We start from the raw sequence: 26,160 nt of genomic DNA on the forward strand, positions 1-26,160 counted from the left end.
GGTTTTTAAGCATACAGATTTTAAAGCAGAGTGAGCAGATTGTAAAATGGAATCAATGTATGCTGTTTGTTTAAGTCTGGTTTGGTACAGTTATATATCATTTATAGTGTTGCACTTATTAAGAGACAGATTAATTTACTTTAACATAAGCATTTAATAAATTATCATATTTGTATATGTTGTAAACAAAACGTTACCCTTTTAAAATGACTAAGAGAAGTGATCGTATTTTTCAGTCTTTTACATAATTTTTAATGTCATTTATCATATTCTTCCACCATTATGAAAATAGTATGCAGATATTTATCATATGCAATACATTGGGTCGTGTACATTTTTTTACTTTTGGACTTCTCGTAAATTGTTTTTTCTTTTTAGAGAAATGGATTGTCTGTTTCCAGTTTAAGTTTGCAAAATAATTATGTATAATTAATGGTAAATGTATCTCTTTTTGACAGTAGGAAAACACCCATCAGATTGGACAGTTACATGTACCAAAATCTGACAGCATACCATTTTCTGACATTTTGGTATACCTACCACATTCTGACAATGTACCACATTCTAACACTACACCTGTTCTATAGTCCAGATCACGGCTTATCTATAAACTTCAGGTACATTCAAACAGTATGCCAATTGCACAAGAAAAGAAGACAGTGACAGACAAGTTGAAAAGGCATGCAAATAATGTAGCTAGAAAAAATAAATCAAAAGTACTTTTTTTTAGCATTTTTATTTTTTATTATTTGTGCATTTTTCTTGAGGGGTATCAGACAACTTCCATTAGGTAAACTTTTCCCCCACAACTACCACTAGTTGAATGGTGGCGGCGGCAGATGGCGGCAGATCCAGGGGTCTGGTGGGTAGCTTCCCATTAAAAAGTTTACCACAGTGTAATAAACCACAGTGAAGGCATAAAGCATTGTAAATCCCAAAGAGGTAAGGTACATGACAAACAATAGGAAACTATGATAGATGCACAGTAGGTAGGTAGGCAAAGTGCCTGCCTTTGGGGAACATAGAGATCCAAACAGTAAAAAGATTGCTCTACAAAATTGGCTTTGTGATAAAGTGCAGTAGAATGTAAATACGGCTAATACAAGTAGTAAACAGACAGCAAGGATTTATATTTTAGATTCAAACTGAAACTGCTACAGTGAATAATCTGTGAAATGCTGCAGGTGCAGGAGCTGACACTTTGGTATTTACTCTTGCTGTGATGAAGCAGCTCCACCCTGTGCCAAAATAATCCTGCATATATGTCTGCTAAATAAACTAATAATAATAATAATAATAATAACAATAATATAAGTGCATTGTGATCCCAAGCATTGGCACACCCCCATGCATAAGCTATGTGCTTGCATGGCTCTGATCCCAAGCATTGGCACACCCCCATGCATAAGCTATGTGCTTGCATGGCTCCACACAACACGCTCTTCGTTCAGCTGTTTTGTCTTTCTCTCTCTGCAGAGCAATGAGGAGCTGGAGACAGAGTTTGAGCTGCGGGAGTGGTGAGTGCTGTCTACACCCTTCTACAAACAAAGCCTGGAAAAGTGGACTTTCCTGCTTACCATTCAACACTGAGATACTGTGATCTATCAAAAGATCAAACAGCTAGCTGGGATGTTTCAGTATAGGAGTGCTCTAACATATCCTTTGACAACACAGTGTAACAATTTTTTTTTTTTTTTGGTGCCTCAAAAGTATAGAAAATGCTATTATTCCCCCCAAACATTGCTTTTGTGACCAGGACAGTGATATTTTGAAATTTACATATTTTCCAGAACATTCCAGATAGATTCAGTGCTGAGTAAACTTGGAGTAACTTCTGGAACTTTCTAGAACTTTCCAGTAATATGAATAGTAGTATAAATACAGGGGCCTTAAGCCCACCAGTTTAGTATAGTTCCAGCTGCCTAAGTGGATACATATCTGCATTTTTCTGAGATGGCATCAAGAGGCTGCAATGGTGGCATTCCTGATGGGTCTCCAAGGCGGTTTTACCAAGTTTCCCTGCTATCTTTGCCTTTGGGACAGCAGGGACACCAAGGCGCACTACCACAGGTGGGACTGGCCACAGCGGACCGAGTTCTCTGTGGGGAGGAACAACATCAAGTGGGAGCCACTGGTGGACCCCCGGAAGGTGCTGATGCCACCACTGCACATCAAATTGGGCCTTATGAAACAATTTGTCAGAGCTCTAGATAAGGAGTCGGCAGCCTTCAAGTACCTTCAAGACTTCTTCCCTAAGCTGTCTGAGGCAAAGGTCAAAGCCGGTGTCTTCGTCGGACCACAGATAAAGAAGATCCTGGAGTGCAATGAATTCCCCAAGAAGCTCACTAGTAAGGAGAAAGCGGCTTGGAACAGCTTTGTCGCAGTGGTTCGGGGCTTCCTGGGCAATCACAAGGCCGAAAACTATGTGGAGCTGGTTGAGACTCTGGTGAAGAACTACGGCACAATGGGCTGTAGGATGTCCCTCAAAGTCCATATCCTTGATGCTCATCTTGATAAATTCAAGGAGAACATGGGAGCGTACTCGGAGGAGCAAGGTGAGCGCTTCCACTAGGATATACTGGACTTTGAACGCCGCTACCAAGGACAGTATAACGAGAACATGATGGGAGACTACATTTGGGGGCTGATTCGTGAAAGTGATTTACAGTATAATCGTAAATCTCAAAAAACTACTCACTTCTAAATCTTTTGTAGTCATTGTTGTATTACTTTAGTATAAATACATGTTGATTTGGATTCATATGTTGTTTTTTTCTGACTTTATGTGAACGAAAAGACACAAATTCGCCCGTTTTCTCAATGGAAATAGGTAAATATCACTGTCCTGGTCACAAAAGCAAAGTTTGTGGGGAATAATAGCCATTTTCTATACTTTGGAGGCATAAGCAATTAGGAAATAACACTTACTACCCAGGAACAAAAATTGTGTTACATAGTGCAATCGATTGTGTTAAAACTTGCTCTTGGAAGCTGTGGAATTTGCACTGTCCTTGTCAAAGCGGATGGGATAGACAGTGAATTGCATAACATTCATTGACTCTCTTATTACTCCGGCAGGGGGTTTAATGGAGACAGTCGTGAATTATTTAGAAATAATTGATATTAGATTCTGTGGATGGGGTGGTAGGGTCTTGCTTGTCTGTATATCCATTCCGTTTGTACACTGTCACATTTTGCACACTTTTCCATATATCTGGAGAATCACTTCTCTTGAAACTTGGTACAAACATTATTCAGCAGCAGATGTTGTGGATGTCAGATAGAGTTGTGTCAGGGGATCGATGTCACTGATGTTGTGGGTGTCAGATAGAGTTGTGTCAGGGGATCGATGTCACTGATGTTGTGGATGTCAGATAGAGTTGTGTCAGGGGATCGATGTCACTGATGTTGTGGGTGTCAGATAGAGTTGTGTCAGGGGATCGATGTCACTGATGTTGTGGATGTCAGATAGAGTTGTGTCAGGGGATCGATGTCACTGATGTTGTGGATGTCAGATAGAGTTGTGTCAGGGGATCGATGTCACTGATGTTGTGGGTGTCAGATAGAGTTGTGTCAGGGGATCGATGTCACTGATGTTGTGGGTGTCAGATAGAGTTGTGTCAGGGGATCGATGTCACTGATGTTGTGGATGTTAGATAGAGTTGTGTCAGGGGATCGATGTCACTGATGTTGTGGGTGTCAGATAGAGTTGTGTCAGGGGATCGATGTCACTGATGTTGTGGGTGTCAGATAGAGTTGTGTCAGGGGATCGATGTCACTGATGTTGTGGATGTCAGATAGAGTTGTGTCAGGGGATCGATGTCACTGATGTTGTGGGTGTCAGATAGAGTTGTGTCAGGGGATCGATGTCACTGATGTTGTGGATGTCAGATAGAGTTGTGTCAGGGGATCGATGTCACTGATGTTGTGGATGTCAGATAGAGTTGTGTCAGGGGATCGATGTCACTGATGTTGTGGATGTCAGATAGAGTTGTGTCAGGGGATCGATGTCACTGATGTTGTGGATGTCAGATAGAGTTGTGTCAGGGGATCGATGTCACTGATGTTGTGGATGTCAGATAGAGTTGTGTCAGGGGATCGATGTCACTGATGTTGTGGGTGTCAGATAGAGTTGTGTCAGGGGATCGATGTCACTGATGTTGTGGGTGTCAGATAGAGTTGTGTCAGGGGATCGATGTCACTGATGTTGTGGGTGTCAGATAGAGTTGTGTCAGGGGATCGATGTCACTGATGTTATGGATGTCAGATAGAGTTGTGTCAGGGGATCGATGTCACTGATGTTGTGGATGTCAGATAGAGTTGTGTCAGGGGATCGATGTCACTGATGTTGTGGATGTCAGATAGAGTTGTGTCAGGGGATCGATGTCACTGATGTTGTGGATGTCAGATAGAGTTGTGTCAGGGGATCGATGTCACTGATGTTGTGGATGTCAGATAGAGTTGTGTCAGGGGATCGATGTCACTGATGTTGTGGATGTCAGATAGAGTTGTGTCAGGGGATCGATGTCACTGATGTTGTGGATGTCAGATAGAGTTGTGTCAGGGGATCGATGTCACTGATGTTGTGGATGTCAGATAGAGTTGTGTCAGGGGATCGATGTCACTGATGTTGTTGTTCCTTGCAGTGCGGATGCCCCGGGTGAGATTCTTACCAATGGAGTCCTGGCGGTGAGTGGAAGAGCAGACTGTCTATGATTAGCCACACTCCTGTGTCTGTATTATCTCATGCATTACAAGCACTCTCTTTGTTTAGCCACACTCCTGTGTCTGTATTATCTCATGCATTACAAGCAGACTCTCTTTGATTAGCCACACTCCTGTGTCTGTATTATCTCATGGATTACAAGCAGACTCTCTTTGATTAGCCACACTCCTGTGTCTGTATTATCTCATGCATTACAAGCAGACTCTCTTTGATTAGCCACACTCCTGTGTCTGTATTATCTCATGGATTACAAGCAGACTCTCTTTAATTAGCCACACTCCTGTGTCTGTATTATCTCATGGATCACAAGCAGACTCTCTTTGTTTAGCCACACTCCTGTGTCTGTATTATTTCATGGATTACAAGCAGACTCTCTTTGATTAGCCACACTCCTGTGTCTGTATTGTCTCATGCATTAGATACGGTCTACGATTTAAATGGTAATTCAAATGTAGTTTTTTTTTCCATTTATAGTACTGTTTTAAAGACTTTAGAACCATAACAATATGAGTATTGTATTACTGTTCTGTATCCTTTTATTATTTGCCAGATTGTAGGTGTAGATAGCAGGTGTCCACATTTAATAAAAGCATTGAAAAATCACTTTTCAGAGTTACAAAGATTTCAGACTTACGAACAACCTCCATTCCCAAGGTGTTCATAACTCTGGTGTTGTGCTGTAGTTACAACAGGATACTTGCACAGTTTATCTGGCATACACCTACACCTATCAGTGTCTTACTGAGAACACCTAGTTTGAAGCTATGTATTTAACATTTACCAGCAATAATTTGATTATGGAAATGAATTTACTTATATCAATTGCATAGATCATCTTGTTAAAATCAAATCCCTCATGTCACTGTTTTATTTTTGTTTATTAATTAAACTCTATCATATTCTCCTGCGGTCACAGAGTCAGTCTCACTTACTCTTGTCTTTATCTCTTCTGATATTTCTGATGAGAAGAAGGAAACTACCTTGAAAAGGTGAGTTATGTTTTTGTTGAGATGAGGATTTTTTGTAATGCTTGAAGGCTAATGGTTTTACATTATTTACATTTTTATTCTATTTTTGCAATTCCACTTTTTTGAAGTTTAATTTTTTAATGTATTTTAACAGGCTCAAATATTATTTGATCCAAACTGTATTTCAAGAGCCTTCATTGAACCGTGGCCTGCCATAATGCTAAAAGCATCAAACCATGTTAGGCTGCATAGTACAGCTCTGCAGTTATGTTAAGGGCACAGCAAGAATACTGCCCCCCCCCCCCCCCCCACACACACTTCTTTTAATATGCACACTTATGGCTCATCTCATGAGGTGCTGCATCTACTCTGCTCAGTAGAAAGTGCTTGAGAGATGGCTCTGACAACTCAATCCACAATGAGGTTGTCCTGGTTTGAACTCAGAGGGTTTGTTGTTCCTGAGCCGAGTGCGTGTGTTCACCCTGACAGCAGCGAGTTACTGGACGTGAGGCTGAGGAGCAGCCTCTGCCAAGAGGAGACCCATTTCCTGGAGCTGCGGCGGCCGCTGGTGGCTCAGACTCTGAAGAAAGCACTGGGACTGAAGAAAGACCTGAATCCCAAGCAGGTAGGATGGAAGTGACTGGAGTGGTAGTGCTGTACCTGAGAGGAGACTGAGCACTGAGCATAGGCCCCTGTTCTGTGAGACTGAACACTGAGCATAGGCCCTGTTCTGTGAGACTGAACACTGAACATAGGCCCTGTTCTATGAGACTGAACACTAGAATAGGCCCTGTTATATTAATCAGGCAGGCTATTTCTGTGCCAGCACACAGAAGAGACTCAACAAAAGAGCCAGGAGTCTAGCTGTGGGAGTCTACAGGTAACCAGCGTCTGAGGCAAGACAGGTAATTGATCCTGCTCCTAGTAATTTTAAATTAACTATTCAAGTATAATTTTTAAGTTGGTGTTTCAATTTAGAGAGGAGTGTGTGTATGTGATTAATACCAGGTAGTGTCGTTATTGGAATAGAGGTTGATTTGCAATTTGTAATAGTACCAGGGAGGGTGGTTAATTAACTTGAATAGAGGTTGTTTGCATTTGGATTGGTCTCCACACAGCCTCCTGTAGTGGTGTGATCCCACTGAAGTGTGTGAAAGTATTGTCTCTGAGCAGTTAGCAGCTGTGCCAGTTCCCTTGCAAAGTGAGGTGGAACCTATTTAAGTGTGGGAATCTACTAGTGGTCAGTCTACAGGTAACCAGGGTCTGAGGAAGATAGGGAAGTTCCTGCTTCAAGTAATTTTAAATTAACTAAATTCAGTAACATTGTTAGGTGGTGTTTGAATTAGATGAGGTAGTGTGTGATTAGTACCAGGTAAGTGGTTAAATTGAATAGAAGTTGATTAGCTATTTGATTGGTTTCCACACAGTTTAGCTGCTCTTTCCCCATCCAGCTGTTATATTAATCAGGCAGGCTATTTCCACGTCAGCACGAAGCGGCAGCAAACAGAAGAGCCTCAACAAAAGAGCCGGGAGTCAAGCTGTGGGAGTCCAGCGAGGGGAGGCCTGCGCCAAGACACTGTTGGAATAGATCAAAACCTAACAGCACTCTGGAAGATGCCATCTACTAGTCAGGTCTGTACCCTCCACCCCACCGCTCCCACTGTACCTATTTGTCTCGCCTGTCCTGCTATGACTGTCTCTCACATCCCTGTTCTGTCCTCTCGCCCTCGTCCTCTGCCCTCTCTCCGCTGCTGCTCCTCCAACCCCTCTAACCTCATCCCTCTGCCTCTCCCCCCCTCCCGCACACTCTCTGGTGCACTCTGTAAATGTCACTCTTCTGCTAACAAAGCTGATTTCATCTCTGCCTTTGCCTCCCACCTCTCTCTCGATTTCCTTACTCTCACTGAAACCTGGTAACACTGATAACACTAACTCCTGCCGCCCTGTCCTCTCTCTACGTCCTGTGCCATACCCCGCGTCTCACTGGATGGGGAGGTGGGACTGGTCTTCTCCTCTCTCCCTCCTTACTCTTTTATGTCCCCTCCGACCTCTCCTCACTCTCTGTTAATACCTTTGAATTTCATGCAGTCCAACTAACCTCTCCCTGTCAGCTCCTGCTAATTGTACTGTACCATCCCCCTGGACCTCTCGCTCACTTTCTAGATGAACTCGACTATCTACTCTCCTCCCTCCCCTCTCTGTCTACCCCTACTGTCCTGTCAGGTGACTTCAATATCCATCTCTCCAACCCCAGCCACTCTGCCGGATTCCTCCCTCTCCTTCACTCCTTCGACTTCCGTCTCTCTCACCACCCCCTCCTACCCACAAAGCTGGCCGTCAACTGGACCTCACCTTCTCCAGGGCCTGCTGCCCCTCCACCCTCTCTGTCACCCCCCTGGACCTCTCTGATCACTATTTCATCTCTTTTTCTCTGTCTCTCCCTGCTCCTCCTACCCCCACTGTCACCTCTCGTAACCTCCGGACTCTCTCCTCTCACCTCCCTCCTATCGACTCCTTCTCACAACTCTGCATAGACTCTACTACCTCCACCCTCTTCTCCTCCCTCACCTCCTCCCTTGACTCCCTCTGTCCCCTCCCCTCCCCAACGCTGGCTCTCCTCTGCGCTCCGCTCAGCAAGAATCACACTGCAATCTGCTTAAAAGAAATGGAAGAGAACCAAACCCCCTGCTGCCATAGACCTCTACCGTACTCTCCTCTCCTCTACTCTCTCCTTTGCTAAATGTACTTATTTCCAATCTGTAATCCAAGCCTCCACTAACAACCCACGTAAACTATTCTCTACCCCCCTCCTCCTCCCTCCTCTATCTCCTCTGATGACTTTGCCTCCTTCTTCTTTTCTAAAATCTCAGATATCCGCAAACTCTTTAACACCTCTCCCTCCCCCGCACCCTCTCCTGCTCCAACCCTTACATTCAATGCATCCCCTACTAACTCACCCTCCTTCTCCACCTTCTCTCCCCTCAGACTCTGACCTCTCCTCCCTGCTCCAGGGTCACAAACCCACCAGGTGTGCCCTGGGCCCCCTCCCCACTCACCTCTTTCAAGCTGCTGCTCCTACTCTACTTCCCTTCATCTCCTCCCTTCTCAACACCTCTCTCCTTTCTGGTCTCGACCCCACCTCCCTCCAGAGCTACCACCCTGTCTCCCTCCTACCCTTCCTCTCCAAAACCCTCGAGCGGGCTGTACACCGCCAGCTCTCTGCTTTCCTGTCCAACCACTCTCTGCTCGACCCTCTCCAATCTGGCTTCCACTCTGCTCACTCCACTGAAACTGCCCTCCTGTCTGTCACCAACTCACTAAACTCTGCCCGAGCTGCCTCTCTCTCCTCTGTCCTAATTCTCCTCGACCTCTCTGCTGCTTTTGACACTGTCGATCACTCTATTCTACTATCCTCTCGCGCTGACCTGGGAATCTCTGGCACTGCTCTGGCCTGGTTCTCCTCCTACCTCTCCAACTGCACTTACCAGGTAACCTGGCCTGGAGCAACCTCCACACCTCGCCCTCTCTCAACAGGAGTCCCCCAAGGGTCAGTCTTGGGTCCTCTCCTGTTCTCTCTCTACACCCGCTCCCTGGGCCCCCTCATCGCATCCTATGGTTTCTCATACCATTTCTATGCTGATGATGCCCAGATTTTCCTCTCCTTCCCCACCTCTGACTCCACCATCCCCTCCTGTATCTCTACCTGTCTGTCTGCTATCTCCTCCTGGATGCACTCGCATCACCTCAAACTCAACCTCTCTAAATCTGACCTCCTTTTCTTTCCCTCCTCCTCCTCCTCCTCCTCTGATCTCTCTATCACACTCTCTCCATCCTCCTCAGCTAAGAACCTCGGAGTCACCCTGGACCCCTGCCTCTCTTATTCCCAGCACATCTCCACTCTGGCACGATTCTTCCTGAGCAACATCCGAAGAATTCAACCCTTCCTCACCAACTACGCCACCCAGCTCCTGGTCCAGGCCTTGGTACTCTCCCGCCTAGACTACTGCAACTCCCTCCTGGCTGGCCTCCCTGCGTCCGCCACCCGTCCGCTCCAGCTCATCCAGAACTCCGCTGCTCGCCTGGTGTTCTCTCTGCCTCGCTTCTCCCACGCAACTCCACTACTCCGCTCACTCCACTGGCTACCGATAACCACTCGCATCCAGTTCAAGACTCTTGTAGTAGCCTACAGATGCCTTGACCAGACTGCACCCAGCTACCTCCAGACCCTCATCTCTCCCTACACCCCCACTCGACCTCTCCGCTCCGCCTGCACTAGAAGACTTGCTCTACCTCCTTTACTCTCCCCTGCCTCCCGAGCCCACTCCTTCTCCACCCTCGCCCCACACTGGTGGAATGACCTTCCTACAGATGTCAGGACTGCCCAGTCCCTGACCACATTCCGGCGCCTCCTCAAGACTCACCTCTTCAGAAAGCACCTGTAGAACTCCTCTGTTTTTCCCTCTGGACACTTGTCACTCTTCCTTAACTCTTTGCAGTCCATTTATTAAGTGTGTGTCAGGCGCGTCAGGTCCAATTTGTTTTCACACGCGCAGTTAATTTTAGACGCGCTGTTTAAAACTATTTTTTTTCCACAGTCAAACGGGTCTGCATATCAACAAAGCACTCACTAGGCATCTCCAGCCCCGCCCCACCCTTTCGTTCCCCATAGCTTTCACATATGCTAAGAAATATATAATAATAATAATAATAATAGTCGTACATACCGATCAATCATTTCCTGATCACTCGTTTTATCACCAAACGCCTCAATAATGCGATCCAAGTCATTATTTTATTTCTATAACATCTGAAAAAAGCTCTGCAAATGTCCATGATATTCTCCGAGCGCTGATGCAGTATCAGCCAGATTGTTTCCTTACGGCCGCTGTTATCTGATACCAGGGGCAAGTATGACTATTCATGAGATACACCCTTTTTTTCGGCTTGTCTCGGCTCCTGTCGCTCCCACTGGCCATTGAATGGTTTTCTCAGCTTTTTCCGGAGAAAAAACGACTAGAAATCTGTTTCTTTGCGTTTTTTTGATGATGTCGGACAGAGAGGACTGTTCTGTGAGACTGAACACTGAGCATAGGCTCTGTTGTATGAAAGATGTTGTGTACTGCTGAGGAACATGCTGTGTTTTAATTACCTTTCCTGAATTAAATCTCTTCAGCATAGAAAAAAGAAGGGAAAGAGGGAACTTGATTGGTTTATAAAATCCTAAATGGTATAAAGTTGAACCTGAAACACTACTTCAGATTTAGCACAGAGAGAAGAACAAGAGGGTAGTATAAATGGAAGCATGTGAAAGTAAGTTTAGAACAGAAGGTAGGAAGCACTTCTTTACACAGAGAGTTATAAATGCATGCAATAGCCCACCAGGTGAAGTACTACTATGGACAATGCTGGGAACATTTATAAAATGACTAGATCCTGTCCTTTTTAAATTAGATCCCCATAGTAGGTGTGCTAACAAGGGACGTGTTTTGATGGGCAGAACAGACTTTTCTCATTTCTAGACTTTTCTTATGAATTAACTGAAGCCACTAAGAATAATTCTGAGAAATATGCTTGAAACTTGGCTTTGCAGCATGTCTGAATTGCTAAATCTTACATTCAGGCAACATTCTATTTTATTGTTGGTTTTAAAATGTCTTATAAGTTGGTTTCTTACTCATCTGAAGTGTATTTTAAAAGCTTTACAAAATTAAGATCATTTTTTAAAATATTGTGCTGCAAGAAAACAGGGTTGTCATTTTTGGAGAGAAGCTGCCGTAACACATCAGTGTATTTGCTTTACAGTTACATGGTGGAGTGGATTTCAAAGCTTTTCAAGTTTGCATTTCAGTGCCTTGAACAAGTCTGAAAGCTGAAAACCAACACAATTAACGACTGACGAGATGAATCCCATTGCTGGCCAGCGCTCCAATATCTAACCAGGAAGTTGTTTCCCCCCAGGTTCCAGTGGTGGCAGTACTGGGATCTGGAGGTGGGACCAGGGCGATGACATCACTCTATGGCAGCCTATTAGGACTGCAGGATCTGGGGATGCTGGACTGTGTGACCTACCTGTCTGGAGTGTCTGGATCTACCTGGTAAGAGGCTCTAGAGAAGCCAGTGATCTGAAACACGCTGGATTGTAAACAGGACACAATGTGCATACTAATATCCTCCACTGGGTTAATACACTTGCTGTAACGTTTTAGACAAAATGTTGGTTCCATGATCAGTCAAAATCTCACTGGGGATCCCTACTCTAGCCATAATCTGCACTAACTCTGTGGCTATTGCAGCGGCACTAGTGGACCTCTACCACCACTAATATATATGCATTGTAGTCGGTAAAATCCTGTTTAATATGAAATGACTGATGACTCCACTCGATAGCAGTTCAAGAAACTTTAATACAATGCGCAAAGAGCAACAGCGGTTACAGGAACACACTCGCTCTTGATTATTGACAAGGTAGCACAATATTTATACAGGACTAGCATAGCAACAATAGGCAAATTAACACATTAGCATGATTATAGAATGTTCTAGAACTTTCTCAAAGATGAGATTCCCTTATAAGGGGTTGTTTTCAATTAAACTGTTTCGCCTCAAAGCAGACATAACAGCGTCCTAACTATATCCCTTTTATCAGTCGAGAAACACATTTCAAGCAGTTCTCACTAGAACGTACTGTGCTCAGAACACCACACAATCGTCCTTAACCCTTTAGATACCACATCACTTATTTCCTGCCTCTTCAGCATAGCAAAGGGCCCACTATGTCCATAGCAATGCGCTCAAAGGGGGTGGAAATAATCGGCAGTGGAACCAAAGGGACGGGGCGCACTCGACCCGGCGCTACTCGCTGGCAGTCTGGGCATGTGGCTACATATTTCAACACATAATTATGAAGACCTACCCAATAGAATCAAGCCAATATCTGTTCCCTTGTCTTGTCAGCTCCGTGGTGCCCCGCAAAAGGGATATCATGCACCAGCCTCATGACCTCGGGCCGACAAAACGGAGGAACCAATAATTGTGTTACAGGCTGTCCTGTGCCCGTGGCTAGGTTTACCCTATACAGTAATTGCCCCTTGATACTGAAGTGCGGATATACTAGCGCCCCAGTGCCATCAACATCCTTACCTTCAATAGACCGGACCTGTCCCCAAACGTGCACTAGTGACAGGTCATTATGTTGGCCCCACACTATGTTATCATTGGAGCATTCTCCCACCAAACCCCAGCCTTGTCTCATTAATGCTCCCTCCCATTTTCATATCCGTCTCTCTATATTTGTTTTTCTAGGATGAAAAAGGGGGGGAAACATTTCAGTTTGAAAGGGAAAAACATCACCAATTACTTCCCTTTCTTTTTTGCCACGATTACGTGTGTGGTAGCCTTTCCGCCACCCCCACTATTAGGTGACGTTTTATCGGTCCTACCGATAAATATGCTTTTATGGTGGGGTATGACATCGTGTCTCCATGGATACAGGAGATAGCCACCTGACCTTGTGGCTTCCATGACACACCGCCTAGGAGAGCTGTCCTAAATAAGGTCTGCTCACACCCTGTGTCCACTAATGCGTGGGTATTCACATTCCCTAAAACCACATTAACAATACAAGGCCCCTCCCGACCATTTTCCCCTCGCTTACCTATTTCAGGTGCCCAATTACACAGCAACTGTGGTCAACAATTACAGGTGTTTATACACTGACACAGCCGCTGTGTCAACAAGTACAGGTGTTTATACACTGACACAGCAACTGTGTCAACAAGTACAGGTGTTTATACACTGACACAGCCGCTGTGTCAACAAGTACAGACATACAAACACCTGTTCCTTTGAAGGAACATATCGTCCCACAAATACACTGTTATTTATTGAGAATTTTAGTTTCGGTCTCCTGAAGCAATTCTGCACACTTGCATATCAAGGGCTCTGTGTATCATTGATTTTTCTTTCCTATCTTGACTTTTCGTAGTTTTTTGTGACTTCGTAGACTTACCCGCAATGCATTAAAGTCATTTTCACTCCCATAACTTAGGTTCAACCCTGCTGCGGTAGTTTCATCACGACTGTTCATTTCAAAGTAGTTTCTTATGCAAATGTAAGAATCTCATTATAATATCGAAGTTTCGTGCTTACGCCTGATGTATCATCATTTTTTGCTGATTTACGACTTCGGTTTGTTCCTGTTATTTTACGCATACCTCTCACTTCCAGTTTGAATGTTTGCGTGCATTAGTTACTTTAAAAAAAAAAAAAAGAATCTCCCAAAAAAGTATTTATTAATAGTCTATATTAAATAGCAATGGCAATAAATACATTTTGTTTTGGTTTATTTTATATTTGAATGTGTTTTATTTTAAACTTACATAAAGCATACAGCTATTCCACGTTATTACTTGGTGGTAGAATGATAGACTGTGATACGCTGCTCCTTCTAATTGCTTTTAGGTAGGAACAGGGCCGCCGAGAGCCGTCATGGGCCGCGGGGAAGGATTGGTATGTCCCGCTGCCGCCCCCGCTTTTTGGTGTAGTAAAATATGAAATGCGAAAGTTCAGATCATTGTGTGAAAGGAAGTGTTTGACAGTGACTGGATACACAATCATTACACAACAGAAGCACATCGGCTCGGTGTGCAGTACGGGAGTTTTTATTTTTAATGTGGTGGTGGGAACGCAAAGAGTCTTGAGCAGGGCTAGTTGTTTTATAATATTATTTATATATATATATATATATATATATATATATATATATATATATATATATATATATATATATATATAAAAAAAGAAAAAAAAAGTTCCCCCTTCATCAGGGCCCCACTTTGGGGAAATTTCCCCGGGGCCCCGTTCTCCCTGCCCTCTCGGTGGGTCTGGGTAGGAAAAACATCAAACAGAAACAACAAGATGCTTCACATAATCAAAACGAACAATACAGCTAACACCACTCGAGTAGAGCAAAAACAGCCTTCATTTTCTGTCCCTTCAGAAACAGTAAAATTGTGAAATCATCCCTTGTTTTTAAGTACAAAACTGCATCGGTGTGCTCAGCAAGATAATAGCAGATTAATTTATTTGGCGGTGTTAGCGCCATTCAAAAATAAAATAAATGATCTTATGGATGACTTTGTTTTAATCATTCTGATTGTGTGTTTATCACAATGGTAATAGCGGGTCTATTTCAATGGTAATAGCGGGTCTCTTTAATCTGGCTTTTTGTACATTGAACATGTTATGAGATGACAATATAAAGAAAACACATAGTTGTTATCATCTGCAATACACACACCCGATGTACATTTTTTTAAGTTACTGTATTATTGTGCATGGGCAGCAGTGTGGAGTAGTGGTTAGGGCTCTGGACTCCTGACCGGAGGGTCGTGGGTTCAATCCCTGGTAGGGGACACTGCTGCTGTACCCTTGAGCAAGGTACTTTACCTAGATTGCTCCAGTAAAAACCCAACTGTATAAATGGGTAATTGTATGTAAAAAATAAATTGTAAGTCGCCCTGGATAAGGGCGTCTGCTAAGAAATAAATAATAATAATAATAATATTGTATTATTATATACTGTTATTTCAGGGGCGTAGCTAGGAATGGAAATTTGGGTGGGCCCCAACTTCGGGTGGACGGGCAAGTACCAAAGGTCTGACGTCACAGGAAATAGTTTACATTACAAACATGATTTAAATCAATTAAAACTCTGAATACATCAAATATCACCGCGGGGTTTGAGCAGCGCAACGTAGCCAAGACTGAAAATGTATGGTGCCGAGTGAAGCAAGGCGAACATGTTTTGCAGTTTATAACAGTAGTTGCACGTATACACTACAAATACAAAACACATAAGCATACATACAGCCTACAGAAACAAACACACTGTGCACAATAACTACAAAAACCGTTTCATTTGACAAAGTGCAAACAGAAACTAAAAAAATCCCCAAACAGAAAAAGCTGTATTGCTTTTTTCTTCTTAGCTGTATTGTAATCTCTTAGCTATATTGTAATAACTTGTTACCTCTGTAAGTCGCCCTCCATAAGGGCGTCTGTCAAGCAAAAATAAAAAATCACGCTAAGCTCCTGCTGCCTTCAAACCAAAACTAAAATCTTAGCTGTGCTGAGAATACCTCGTTTCCAGCTAAATATGGCTGCTTTCGTTTTCACTGCATTTTCTCAGGTACAGCTAAAGAAAGATATTGCGTTGGCTGAAAAAATGTAACAAGCAGACAAAAAAAGATTTTTTAAAACAACCTTGAGTGACACATTGAGCAACATGTTCAATTTTTGTAAACCTTTTAAAATGATATTGACACGCTAATTAAAAGGAACGTGCAATTTCCATATTTTGCTGCCTTTAAAATAAATCTTCTCTACGGAAGAAAAGTTAACAGCAAACCTTAAATGACAAAACCCAAGTTTTTGTATTTCTTTACATTTCTAATGCTTCGTAGAAATAATTCGGAAGTTTTAAAATCAGATACCTTCAAATTATTAATAAATTGTATATTTTTTATTATTCAAGAAAACATAATAAACATATATATTATATATATATACAGTACTGTGCAAAAGTTTTAGGCAGGTGTGAAAAAATGCTGTAAAGTAAGAATGCTTTCAAAAATAGACATGTTAATAGTTTATATTTATCAATTAACAAAATGCAAAGTGAGTGAACAGAAGAAAAATCTACATCAAATCAATATTTGGTGTGACCACCCTTTGCCTTCAAAACAGCATAAATTCTTCTAGGTACACTTGCACACAGTTTTTGAAGGAACTCGGCAGGTAGGTTGGCCCAAACATCTTGGAGAACTAACCACAGTTCTTCTGTGGATTTAGGCAGCCTCAGTTGCTTCTCTCTCTTCATGTAATCCCAGACAGACTCGATGATGTTGAGATCAGGGCTCTGTGGGGGCCATACCATCACTTCCAGGACTCCTTGTTCTTCTTTACGCTGAAGATAGTTCTTAATGACTTTCGCTGTATGTTTGGGGTCGTTGTCATGATGCAGAATAAATTTGGGGCCAATCAGTTGCCTCCCTGATGGTATTGCATGATGGATAAGTATCTGCCTGTACTTCTCAGCATTGAGGAGACCATTAATTCTGACCAAATCCCCAACTCCATTTGCAGAAATGCAGCCCCAAACTTGCAAGGAACCTCCACCATGCTTCACTGTTGCCTGCAGACACTCATTCGTGTACCGCTCTCCAGCCCTTTGGCGAACAAACTGCCTTCTGCTACAGCCAAATATTTCAAATTTTGATTCATCAGTCCAGAGCACCTGCTGCCATTTTTCTGCACCCCAGTTCCTGTGTTTTCGTGCATAGTTGAGTCGCTTGGCCTTGTTTCCACGTCGGAGGTATGGCTTTTTGGCCGCAAGTCTTTCATGAAGGCCACTTCTGACCAGACTTCTCTGGACAGTAGATGGGTGTACCAGGGTCCCACTGTTTTCTGCCAATTCTGAGCTGATGGCACTGCTGGACATCTTCCGATTGCGAAGGGAAGTAAAGCATGATGTGTCTTTCATCTGCTGCAGTAAGTTTCCTTGGCCGACCACTGCGTCTACGGTCCTCAACGTTGCCCGTTTCTTTGTGCTTCTTCAAAAGAGCTTGGACAGCACATCTGGAAATCCCTGTCTGCCTTGAAATTTCTGCCTGGGAGAGACCTTGCTGATGCAGTATAACTACCTTGTGTCTTGTTGCTGTGCTCAGTCTTGCCATGGTGTATGACTTTTGACAGTAAACTGTCTTCAGCTACCTCACCTTGTTAGCTGAGTTTGGCTGTTCCTCACCCAGTTTTATTCCTCCTACACAGCTGTTTCTGTTTCAGTTAATGATTGTGTTTCAACCTACATATTGAATTGATGATCATTAGCACCTGTTTGGTATAATTGTTTAATCATACACCTGACTATATGCCTACAAAATCCCTGACTTTGTGCAAGTGTACCTAGAAGAATTGATGCTGTTTTGAAGGCAAAAGAGTGGTCACACCAAATATGGATTTGATTTAGATTTTTCTTCTGTTCACTAACTTTGCATTTAGTTAATTGATAAATATAATCTAACATGTCTATTTTTGAAAGCATTCTTACTTTACAGCATTTTTTCACACCTGCCTAAAACTTTTGCACAGTACTGTATAATATATATATATATATATATATATATATATATATATATATATATATATATATATATATATATATATATATATAATATATATATATATATATTATATAATTACAGGCAGATAGAGATAAAGTTACAAGCTAAATAACAAAATTTATATATATATTGAGAGGAACGGTAGTTCCTCGTACAAGTTAGAAAAACTTGTTTGAAACTACAGTCTCTATACAGCTCAAAGAGTTTAGCTGTTTTTACCATGTTGCAGCAGCAAAACTAAATCACTTAAAATTAGCATCTGTACCAGTACCAAAAGTCTGAAACTTTCTTACCTCAAATGTGAAAAAAAGGTACATACCTCTTATACAAAATGAGATATAAGTCGTCAAACTAAGGTAAAATTGTTATTCTTCTTCTTCCTCTTCCGTCTACTTTTTAATGGTGTGTAGCGACTATTCAAACAGAAAAGCTACATAACTGGACATCTACTAATCATGTGATTCCACATGTTGGTCAACGTCAAAACATACCAAGGAATGCAAGCAGTTTGATATCCACACCATTTATATTAAACAAATTATTTATGTTTTAAAACAGCACATATAGCAGGAAAACAAAACAAACAAAAATAAAAACCGTGGTTTGAACTCGCAATATGAAGTTCTTGAAGAGCACACGACCTTAGCCCGCTGCACCACTGCGCAGTTGTTGAAATGTGTTTGTTTTTTAAGCTTACATCCAAGCCTGACCAGCTTCGATTTCCTGTCAAAATTTCTAGTTTCCTGTTTGTTTGGTAGATACACACACACACACACACACACACACACACACTCACACATGCACACACAAACACACGCACACACACACACACACAAACTCTCACACACACACACACAAACACTCACACACACACACACACTCAAGTCTTTTCGTAGATATAATATAATGTGAACGTGAGCTGATTCAAATAAAAACACTTTCAATCTAGGATTCGTTTGGTCTGTGTGTGTTTTATATGCAACTGCTTTGCACTAGAAATTGCCGTCATGGTCACTGGACCATACCGTCAATTTGTATGTTTTAAACACAGCAAACAACAGTTATATTTGGTAACTAGCTCATCTCCCCAAAACACATTTTAGGCTTACAATCCTTCGAATAATAACTGTGCATGAAATGTCCCGTGAACTATTTTGCATAAACCTGCCCAACCTAATTATACGCGATGTCAATTCGCTACTGAGAAAAATTGAGTGGCTAGCTGCTAGTCAAAAATGGATCAACAACATTACATGAGTGGCTCTACAAAAAGGAAATTGGAGAAGGAGGCCAAAGCAACTTCGCTTTTACAAAACATCACGTCAATAAATAGGAACCTACTGTGTCACTTGATGGAAGCCAAACATTTAGAGTAGAGACTTTCAATGTGATAATCGACAGGTTACTGTCTTGTCTCAATCACCGACTGGGTGCCTATAGGGAGCTGAACGATCGCTTTGGGGTTCTCTTTGAAAACGGCGTGTCTGACCTCAGTGACACATGCAAACGGCCAGCAGTGCTTGCTGCTGTTTACTCAAATGATGTTGACCTCAACTTCACTGATGAACTTATCCAGTTCAAAGTCTTCATTCAAGAAGAGCCAAACAAATATCCTACTCAACTGCTTCTAATTCTGCGGCAAAACTGACTCCATTCAACATTTCCCAATGTGTTCATTGCACTTTTTCTGACCTTGCTCGTTATGAACTGTGAGGGGGAACGCACATTTTCAGTGATGGCAAGAGTGAAAAATGAGCTGAGATCAACAATATGCCAAAGGCGGCTTAATGCGTTATTGCTGATGGCGATCGAGTCGGAACTGTTAAAAATAATGGACTTTGAGGACATCATAACAGAGTTCGCCAAGAGGAAATCGAGGAGGAAGGTGTTGGCCTAAAAGAGGTGTTGGCCTAAAAGGTAAAGCAGTGGTACTTTTTCCTCATTTGCTGTTGATGCTCAACTATAAAAACAATATCTGAAACAACTTGAATGCAATGCACAATGGATGTGGACTATTGTGGTGTGATTCCTGTCTTAGAGTTTGGGTTGTGCAGGTTATATGCGTGAACTTGAGCGAACCCTATGAACATGCCTTGCTGCCATAATTTCTAAATTAAAATTTACATTTGTAATGAAAGGGGGGGTGGGTTCAGGACCCCAAGGACCCCCCCCTCTCCCCCTTACTGGATCGGTCCCTGCACCTGCAATGCATGGATTGTTTTGTTGGATTTGGTATGAAAACAAAAGTTGTTAATCATCCAAAACTATATTGTGGAAACAAACTAAGCTGAGAGCTTCGTTGGCTTGAAATAAAGTACCATTTATGAATTATATTGAAACTGTGGAGATTCTGGGAAGACTTCAGGGACTAATTTTATTTCAGGCAGTAACACAGTAAGTTCAAATATTTCTCACTATTTACTGTGTTCGATTCTATTCTGATATTGCTAGGTTATATTGCTGTAAAACAAGACAATTTTACCAGCAAAGCATTTTGCTAATTTTGCATTTATTATAAGTCTGCATTATTAATGTGCCATATATTTATTGTGAATTTGTGATAGTGTAATCTAGCACTGCAGAAGCGCAAATATTTGTTGACGGAAAAACGTATAATTTTCAGTCGTTTTACACATGTTTTACTGCAACGGTGCCAATAAGCACAGTTGGGACATTATCAGATGTTATTCATTTAAAGTACAATTACAGGCATTATGCTGCTTCTGTAATTAGAAGAAGATCCCAAACAGCTTTTCTTTCAGTTTACGGTGTGCACAATTCTACAAACTGACACATGTGCTTTTAGGCATTAATACACTGTATACGTATTTTATTTAGTTCCAATCCATATATTGTATTAAAACAAAATCATGATGAAAATACTGTTACTATAGCAATGCAACTACCTTATCGATGTGCAGCAGTGTGGAGTAGTAGGGCAGCAGTGTGGTATTAGTGGTTAGGGCGCTGCGCTCTTGACCGGAGGGTCGTGGGTTCAATCCCAGGTGGGGGACACTGCTGCTGTACCCTTCAGCAAGGTACTTTACCTAGATTGCTCTAGTAAAAACCCAACTGTATAAATGGGGAATTGTATGTTTAAACAAAAAAAAAAAAGTGATATCTGTATAATGTGAAATAATGTATAGTGTGATATCTTGTAACAATTGTAAGTCATCCTGGATAAGGGCATCTGCTAAGAAATAAATAATAATAATCGATGTGAACCGTTTAAACAGGAAAGCATGCATAAAAGTTGCAGTTATTTTATCACTGCATTGATCATTAATACATTTTAAAAACAGAAAACATCAAAGTCACAGCATGCATTATATTCGGCCTGGGACATTTCAATTTCAGTGACATTAAATGTGACTGTATTATGGCTACCTCTGTCTTCTTTTCATACATTTGCACTGTAAAACCACAGACGTGTGAAATGTTTGTATGTAAATGGCATGTGTGTGTAGTAAAAAAAAAAATACAAATAGAAGTGCTCTATTCCTAAACAGCAGTGTTTATACGTCATTAGGTGTAACACTGGTGTTTAGTCATTTTGAACTCTAAATAATTGTTAAACGTTAGCTATGTGTTTAATCTGTGCCATTTTTGTTCAGATTTTAAACACCAGCCCTGTTATAAACGTGTATGAATGTTTAAAAAGTGTTACAAATCATAAACACGTCCATGCGTTTATATTAAAAAAAAACACCACACGGTGTTTAAATCCTAAACGCATTTCAAATCATAAACCCAGTGATGCGTTTTAAAAGTGTGACAAGTGTTTTTCAGTGTAGCTTTTATACTTTGTTCTATTATTTCACAAACACAACATTTTAAACAAATGTATGAAAGTCAGACACATGGTTTTGCTCATTACACACTCTTATCTTAGCCACTATACTATATGTGTTTAAACATTTTTTCTGTTTTCTTGAATTATCTGAAGTAGTTTTTTCTTTATATCAGTTTCCCCTAGAAAATGTCTCCAAAACCATTACTTTGGTTTAAATCGATACATTACTTTGTATCTAGACTCAGGGCCAGCAGTGTGCAGTAGTGGTTAGGGCTGCAGTGTGCAGTAGTGGTTAGGGCTCTGGACTCTTGGTGTTGTGGGTTCAATCCCAGGTGAGGGACACTGCTGTTGTACCCTTGAGCAATGTATTTTACCTAGATTCAGTATAAACAACTGGATAAATAGGTAATTGTATGTAAACATATAATGTGCTATAATTGTGACAATTGTAAGTCAGCCTGAAACACTGGAACCATCATGCCTTTCACCATGAAACGACAAAGAAAACAACAACATAAATACTACATGAATAGGAAAGGACAGGATAAGGATCAGCAACTACACTAACACATCAGAAACCAGAGACACAGACACAACCACAATTTCAGCAAACTCCAGACCGATCACAGCACGTTGAGAGTTACTATCGTGCAACTGTCCATGTAGCATCTCCTGGCCAACCACAGCCCATTGAGAGTTATTATCGTGCAACTGTTAATGTAAAATATTCTGAATGAAATCCACCCATTGAGGAATACCGTCGTGCAACTGTCCAAGTGACATCTCCAGACCGAACACAGCACATTGAACAATACCGTCGTGCAACTGTCCAAGTGACATCTCCAGACCGAACACAGCACATTGCACAATACCGTCGTGCAACTGTCCAAGTGACATCTCCAGACCGAACACAGCACATTGAACAATACCGTCGTGCAACTGTCCAAGTGACATCTCCAGACCGAACACAGCACATTGCACAATACCGTCGTGCAACTGTCCAAGTGACATCTCCAGACCGAACACAGCACATTGCACAATACCATCGTGCAACTGTCCAAGTGACATCTCCAGACCGAACACAGCACATTGAACAATACCGTCGTGCAACTGTCCAAATGACATCTCCAGACCGAACACAGCACATTGAACAATACCGTTGTGCAACTGTCCAAGTGACATCTCCAGACCGAACACAGCACATTGAGGAATACCGTCGTGCAACTGTCCAAGTGACATCTCCAGACCGAACACAGCACATTGAGGAATACCGTCGTGCAACTGTCCAAGTGACATCTCCAGACCGAACACAGCACATTGAGGAATACCGTCGTGCAACTGTCCAAGTGACATCTCCATACCGAACACAGCACATTGAGGAATACCGTCGTGCAACTGTCCAAGTGACATCTCCAGACCGAACACAGCACATTGAGGAATACCGTCGTGCAACTGTCCAAGTGACATCTCCAGACCGAACACAGCACATTGAGGAATACCGTCGTGCAACTGTCCAAGTGACATCTCCAGACCGAACACAGCACATTGAGGAATACCGTCGTGCAACTGTCCAAGTGACATCTCCATACCGAACACAGCACATTGAACAATACCGTCGTGCAACTGTCCAAGTGACATCTCCAGACCGAACACAGCACATTGAGGAATACCGTTGTGCAACTGTCTGTAACACAAACCAGCAGAATCAGCATCACAATGAGTCACAGGCCAGACCCTAACAGCAGCAGGAACAACGTCATTGGGACCAACACCTACACAAACAAAGTCAACAACAGGAGAATTACATGTCATTTATTCACAAACAGACAGATTTGCATTACTTGGAGACACAGCACAAAACACAACAGCAGAAATCACGACTTTATCAAGAACCAGAGCCACAGAAATTTCAATTACAGCACCACACCAATCATGCCTCAATACAACACCACACCAGTCATGCCTCAATACAACACCACACCAATCATGCCTCAATACAATACCACACCAATCATGACCCAATGTTTAAACCAGAACAGCAAGGAAATTACAAACCACAGCCAGACCAAAAACAAAGACAGATGGAATGTCGCCCAAAGAACCCAGAACCAAAACAAAAACATTTACAACACCATGAAAAATAAAATAATAAAAACCCAGAGCCAAAGCGACTTCAGCAGCGTGAAAGCTACAATAAAAACCCAGAGCCAAAAAGAAACAACGAAAAGACAAAGTATGTCGCAAATCCTGCTTTACAAACAGCTGTAAAGAAAAGACAATACCATCAGAACCCAAACAAAAAAAAACTTTGTGCAGGGGATATTATGCTGACAAATATACCCTTGTGAGAGCTAAAAGAAGACAAACCTACAACATTTGCTACAAAGTGAAACAATTAACAAACACATACAAAAGGCTCTGGACTCTTGACCGGAGGGTTGTGGAGGACACTATGTGGCCCAAGTCAACACACATCACACACTGAGGCCTACTTTTGGGAAGCCACATATAATAGCACTCTTCTGTCATGCATTCCCATTAATGAGAAAGGCCAATGCCAGATTTTCCCTGACGTGCCACTGAAAAAGGACAAAAAGCATAGTCAGCCCCAGCCACTGCCAGATGAAGATGACAGTGAAGAACGAGGGCAAGCAAAGGAAAAACAAAGCTTGCACAAATGGCAGTGCCATAAAAACATTTGTCGAATTGACTCAAGCTCTTCTCTTGTTCCTTGTGTACTGATCATCCTTCAAAGCATTGTTTCAGCAGACCCAAAACATGCACGTGCATTTATGGACACATTTGATGACTGTGCAAATGAGGCTTTTCATGCATCTAACAAAGCTGGTCATCCCATTACCTGCGACATGTCTATGAGCCCTTGTAAATCGTCACTCCGTTACCTCCGTACCCTTGGCTGCCATTTTCCTTGTGTAAGAAAACGTGTACATAACATTTATTCTGTGGTTACAGTGTACCGCCAAATAACATCTTTGCAAAAAGCCTTGGAAGATGGTGATGAGCACACTATGACAGAACTGTGCAAACCTTATTTGAACACACCGGACATGCATCCCCAGGAACATCCAGAGCTCTTACTGAGTGATGCATCCACTCTCACAAAGTATCATGCACAATTTCTGACTTACACACGACACTCAGCTGACACACCAAAACACACTTGTGCTTCTTGTGACAAGCTGTGCCACAGAAAACAATGTGTTGAAATAGCTGCCATGCAAACAACACCAAACAATGACAAGTGGCTGAATTTAAGGATTTACTTAGATAATACCAACACACCAGCAAAGTGTGTCTGCCACTACTGCCTGCAAAGGTTTTGCATCAACAAACTGCCACCCCGATGTGTCCTCAACCAAATGGCTGTCCCCAAGGTCCCTCATGAAATTTCATGCCTCAATGATTATGAAAAAACTCTTATTCAACGTGCAAAAGCATTTCAAGCCGTTTCAAGAATGTCTCCAGTTTCCACTAGCAAGAAGTTGCCTCACCAGCAGAGGGTTCAGAAAGTGCATGGCCGAACCTTTCACCTGCCATTGCCTCTTCAGGAAACACTGAGCAAACTGCCCCTGCAAAACCAAGTCTTGCCAGATGACTTGGAACTGCACATCCTGGTACGCGGTGCACCAAAAAAATCCAAAACTGTTTGGGAAGACATTGTGGATCTCAATAAAGTGTATAATGCTGTACAGAAGTTGAAGGAAATCAATCCTTTCTACAAGACATCATCTTGCCACAAAACTCTGTCAACTTGCTTACTAATCACAACTTGAACACATTTCAGTGTCATTCTGACACCGAACAAGAAGATGATTATGAAATCATTGTGGAGGAAACAACCAAAGAACAACCTCACCCCAAAGAACCTTTGCTACGTAAGGTTCAACCTGAGGAAGAAGCTGTCATTTACCACAATCACACAATACATCCCATACACAGTGAAAGAAAGAAAGGTACAGCTACTGATCTTTACCAAATGCTTCACATACAGGATGACGCTCTGGAAGACTGGGAGAAAAAACTAGACCTACTGTGTTTCCCAGACTTGTACACTCATGGCATTCATGGAATGCATGCTGAACGGACACCTCATTTGAATCCAACAGTTTGTCAAAGCTCGGTTGGATTCATGCCATGTCATGCCATGCGCAATTTAGGCTGAATCAGCAATATATCTTTCACCTGCAGCATCAGGCCAATCTTCGCCAGATTAACGGAGGCATTTACCACAAGCTGAAGGTGCACCGTTCCTGGGAACGTATGACTGCAGCACAGTGGTTGCAACAGGTGTCCAATGATGACCTTGAATCTGATCGTACCACCATTTTCTCCTGTTCAAAGAACACTCCACAATACTGGTGTAAACCAAGAAATGATGTGGATGCTATGACTCAATGTGGCAAAATGGTTAGTAAGGGGAACAGGTGTAGCGGTGATGCGGTGCAGGAGTGACAGGCAGACAACGGTAAT

At 42.3% G+C, this 26,160-nt stretch overlaps 1 protein-coding gene across 1 annotated transcript in view; it reads left to right on the forward strand.

Annotated features, from left to right (window-relative positions):
• The first annotated feature begins 823 nt into the window (after positions 1–823).
• Positions 824–26,160, forward strand: part of LOC117422517 (uncharacterized) — a 79,118-nt gene continuing 53,781 nt past the window's right edge. The window contains exons 1-5 of the mRNA XM_058987732.1: positions 824–862; positions 1,477–1,517; positions 4,647–4,689; positions 6,184–6,319; positions 11,653–11,789. Coding sequence (XP_058843715.1) covers positions 824–862; positions 1,477–1,517; positions 4,647–4,689; positions 6,184–6,319; positions 11,653–11,789 — 396 coding nt within the window. The remainder of the gene's footprint in view (positions 863–1,476; positions 1,518–4,646; positions 4,690–6,183; positions 6,320–11,652; positions 11,790–26,160) is intronic.

Source organism: Acipenser ruthenus, chromosome 15 (genome assembly GCF_902713425.1).
Source record: "Acipenser ruthenus chromosome 15, fAciRut3.2 maternal haplotype, whole genome shotgun sequence".
Classification (NCBI taxonomy): Eukaryota; Metazoa; Chordata; class Actinopteri; order Acipenseriformes; family Acipenseridae; genus Acipenser; species Acipenser ruthenus.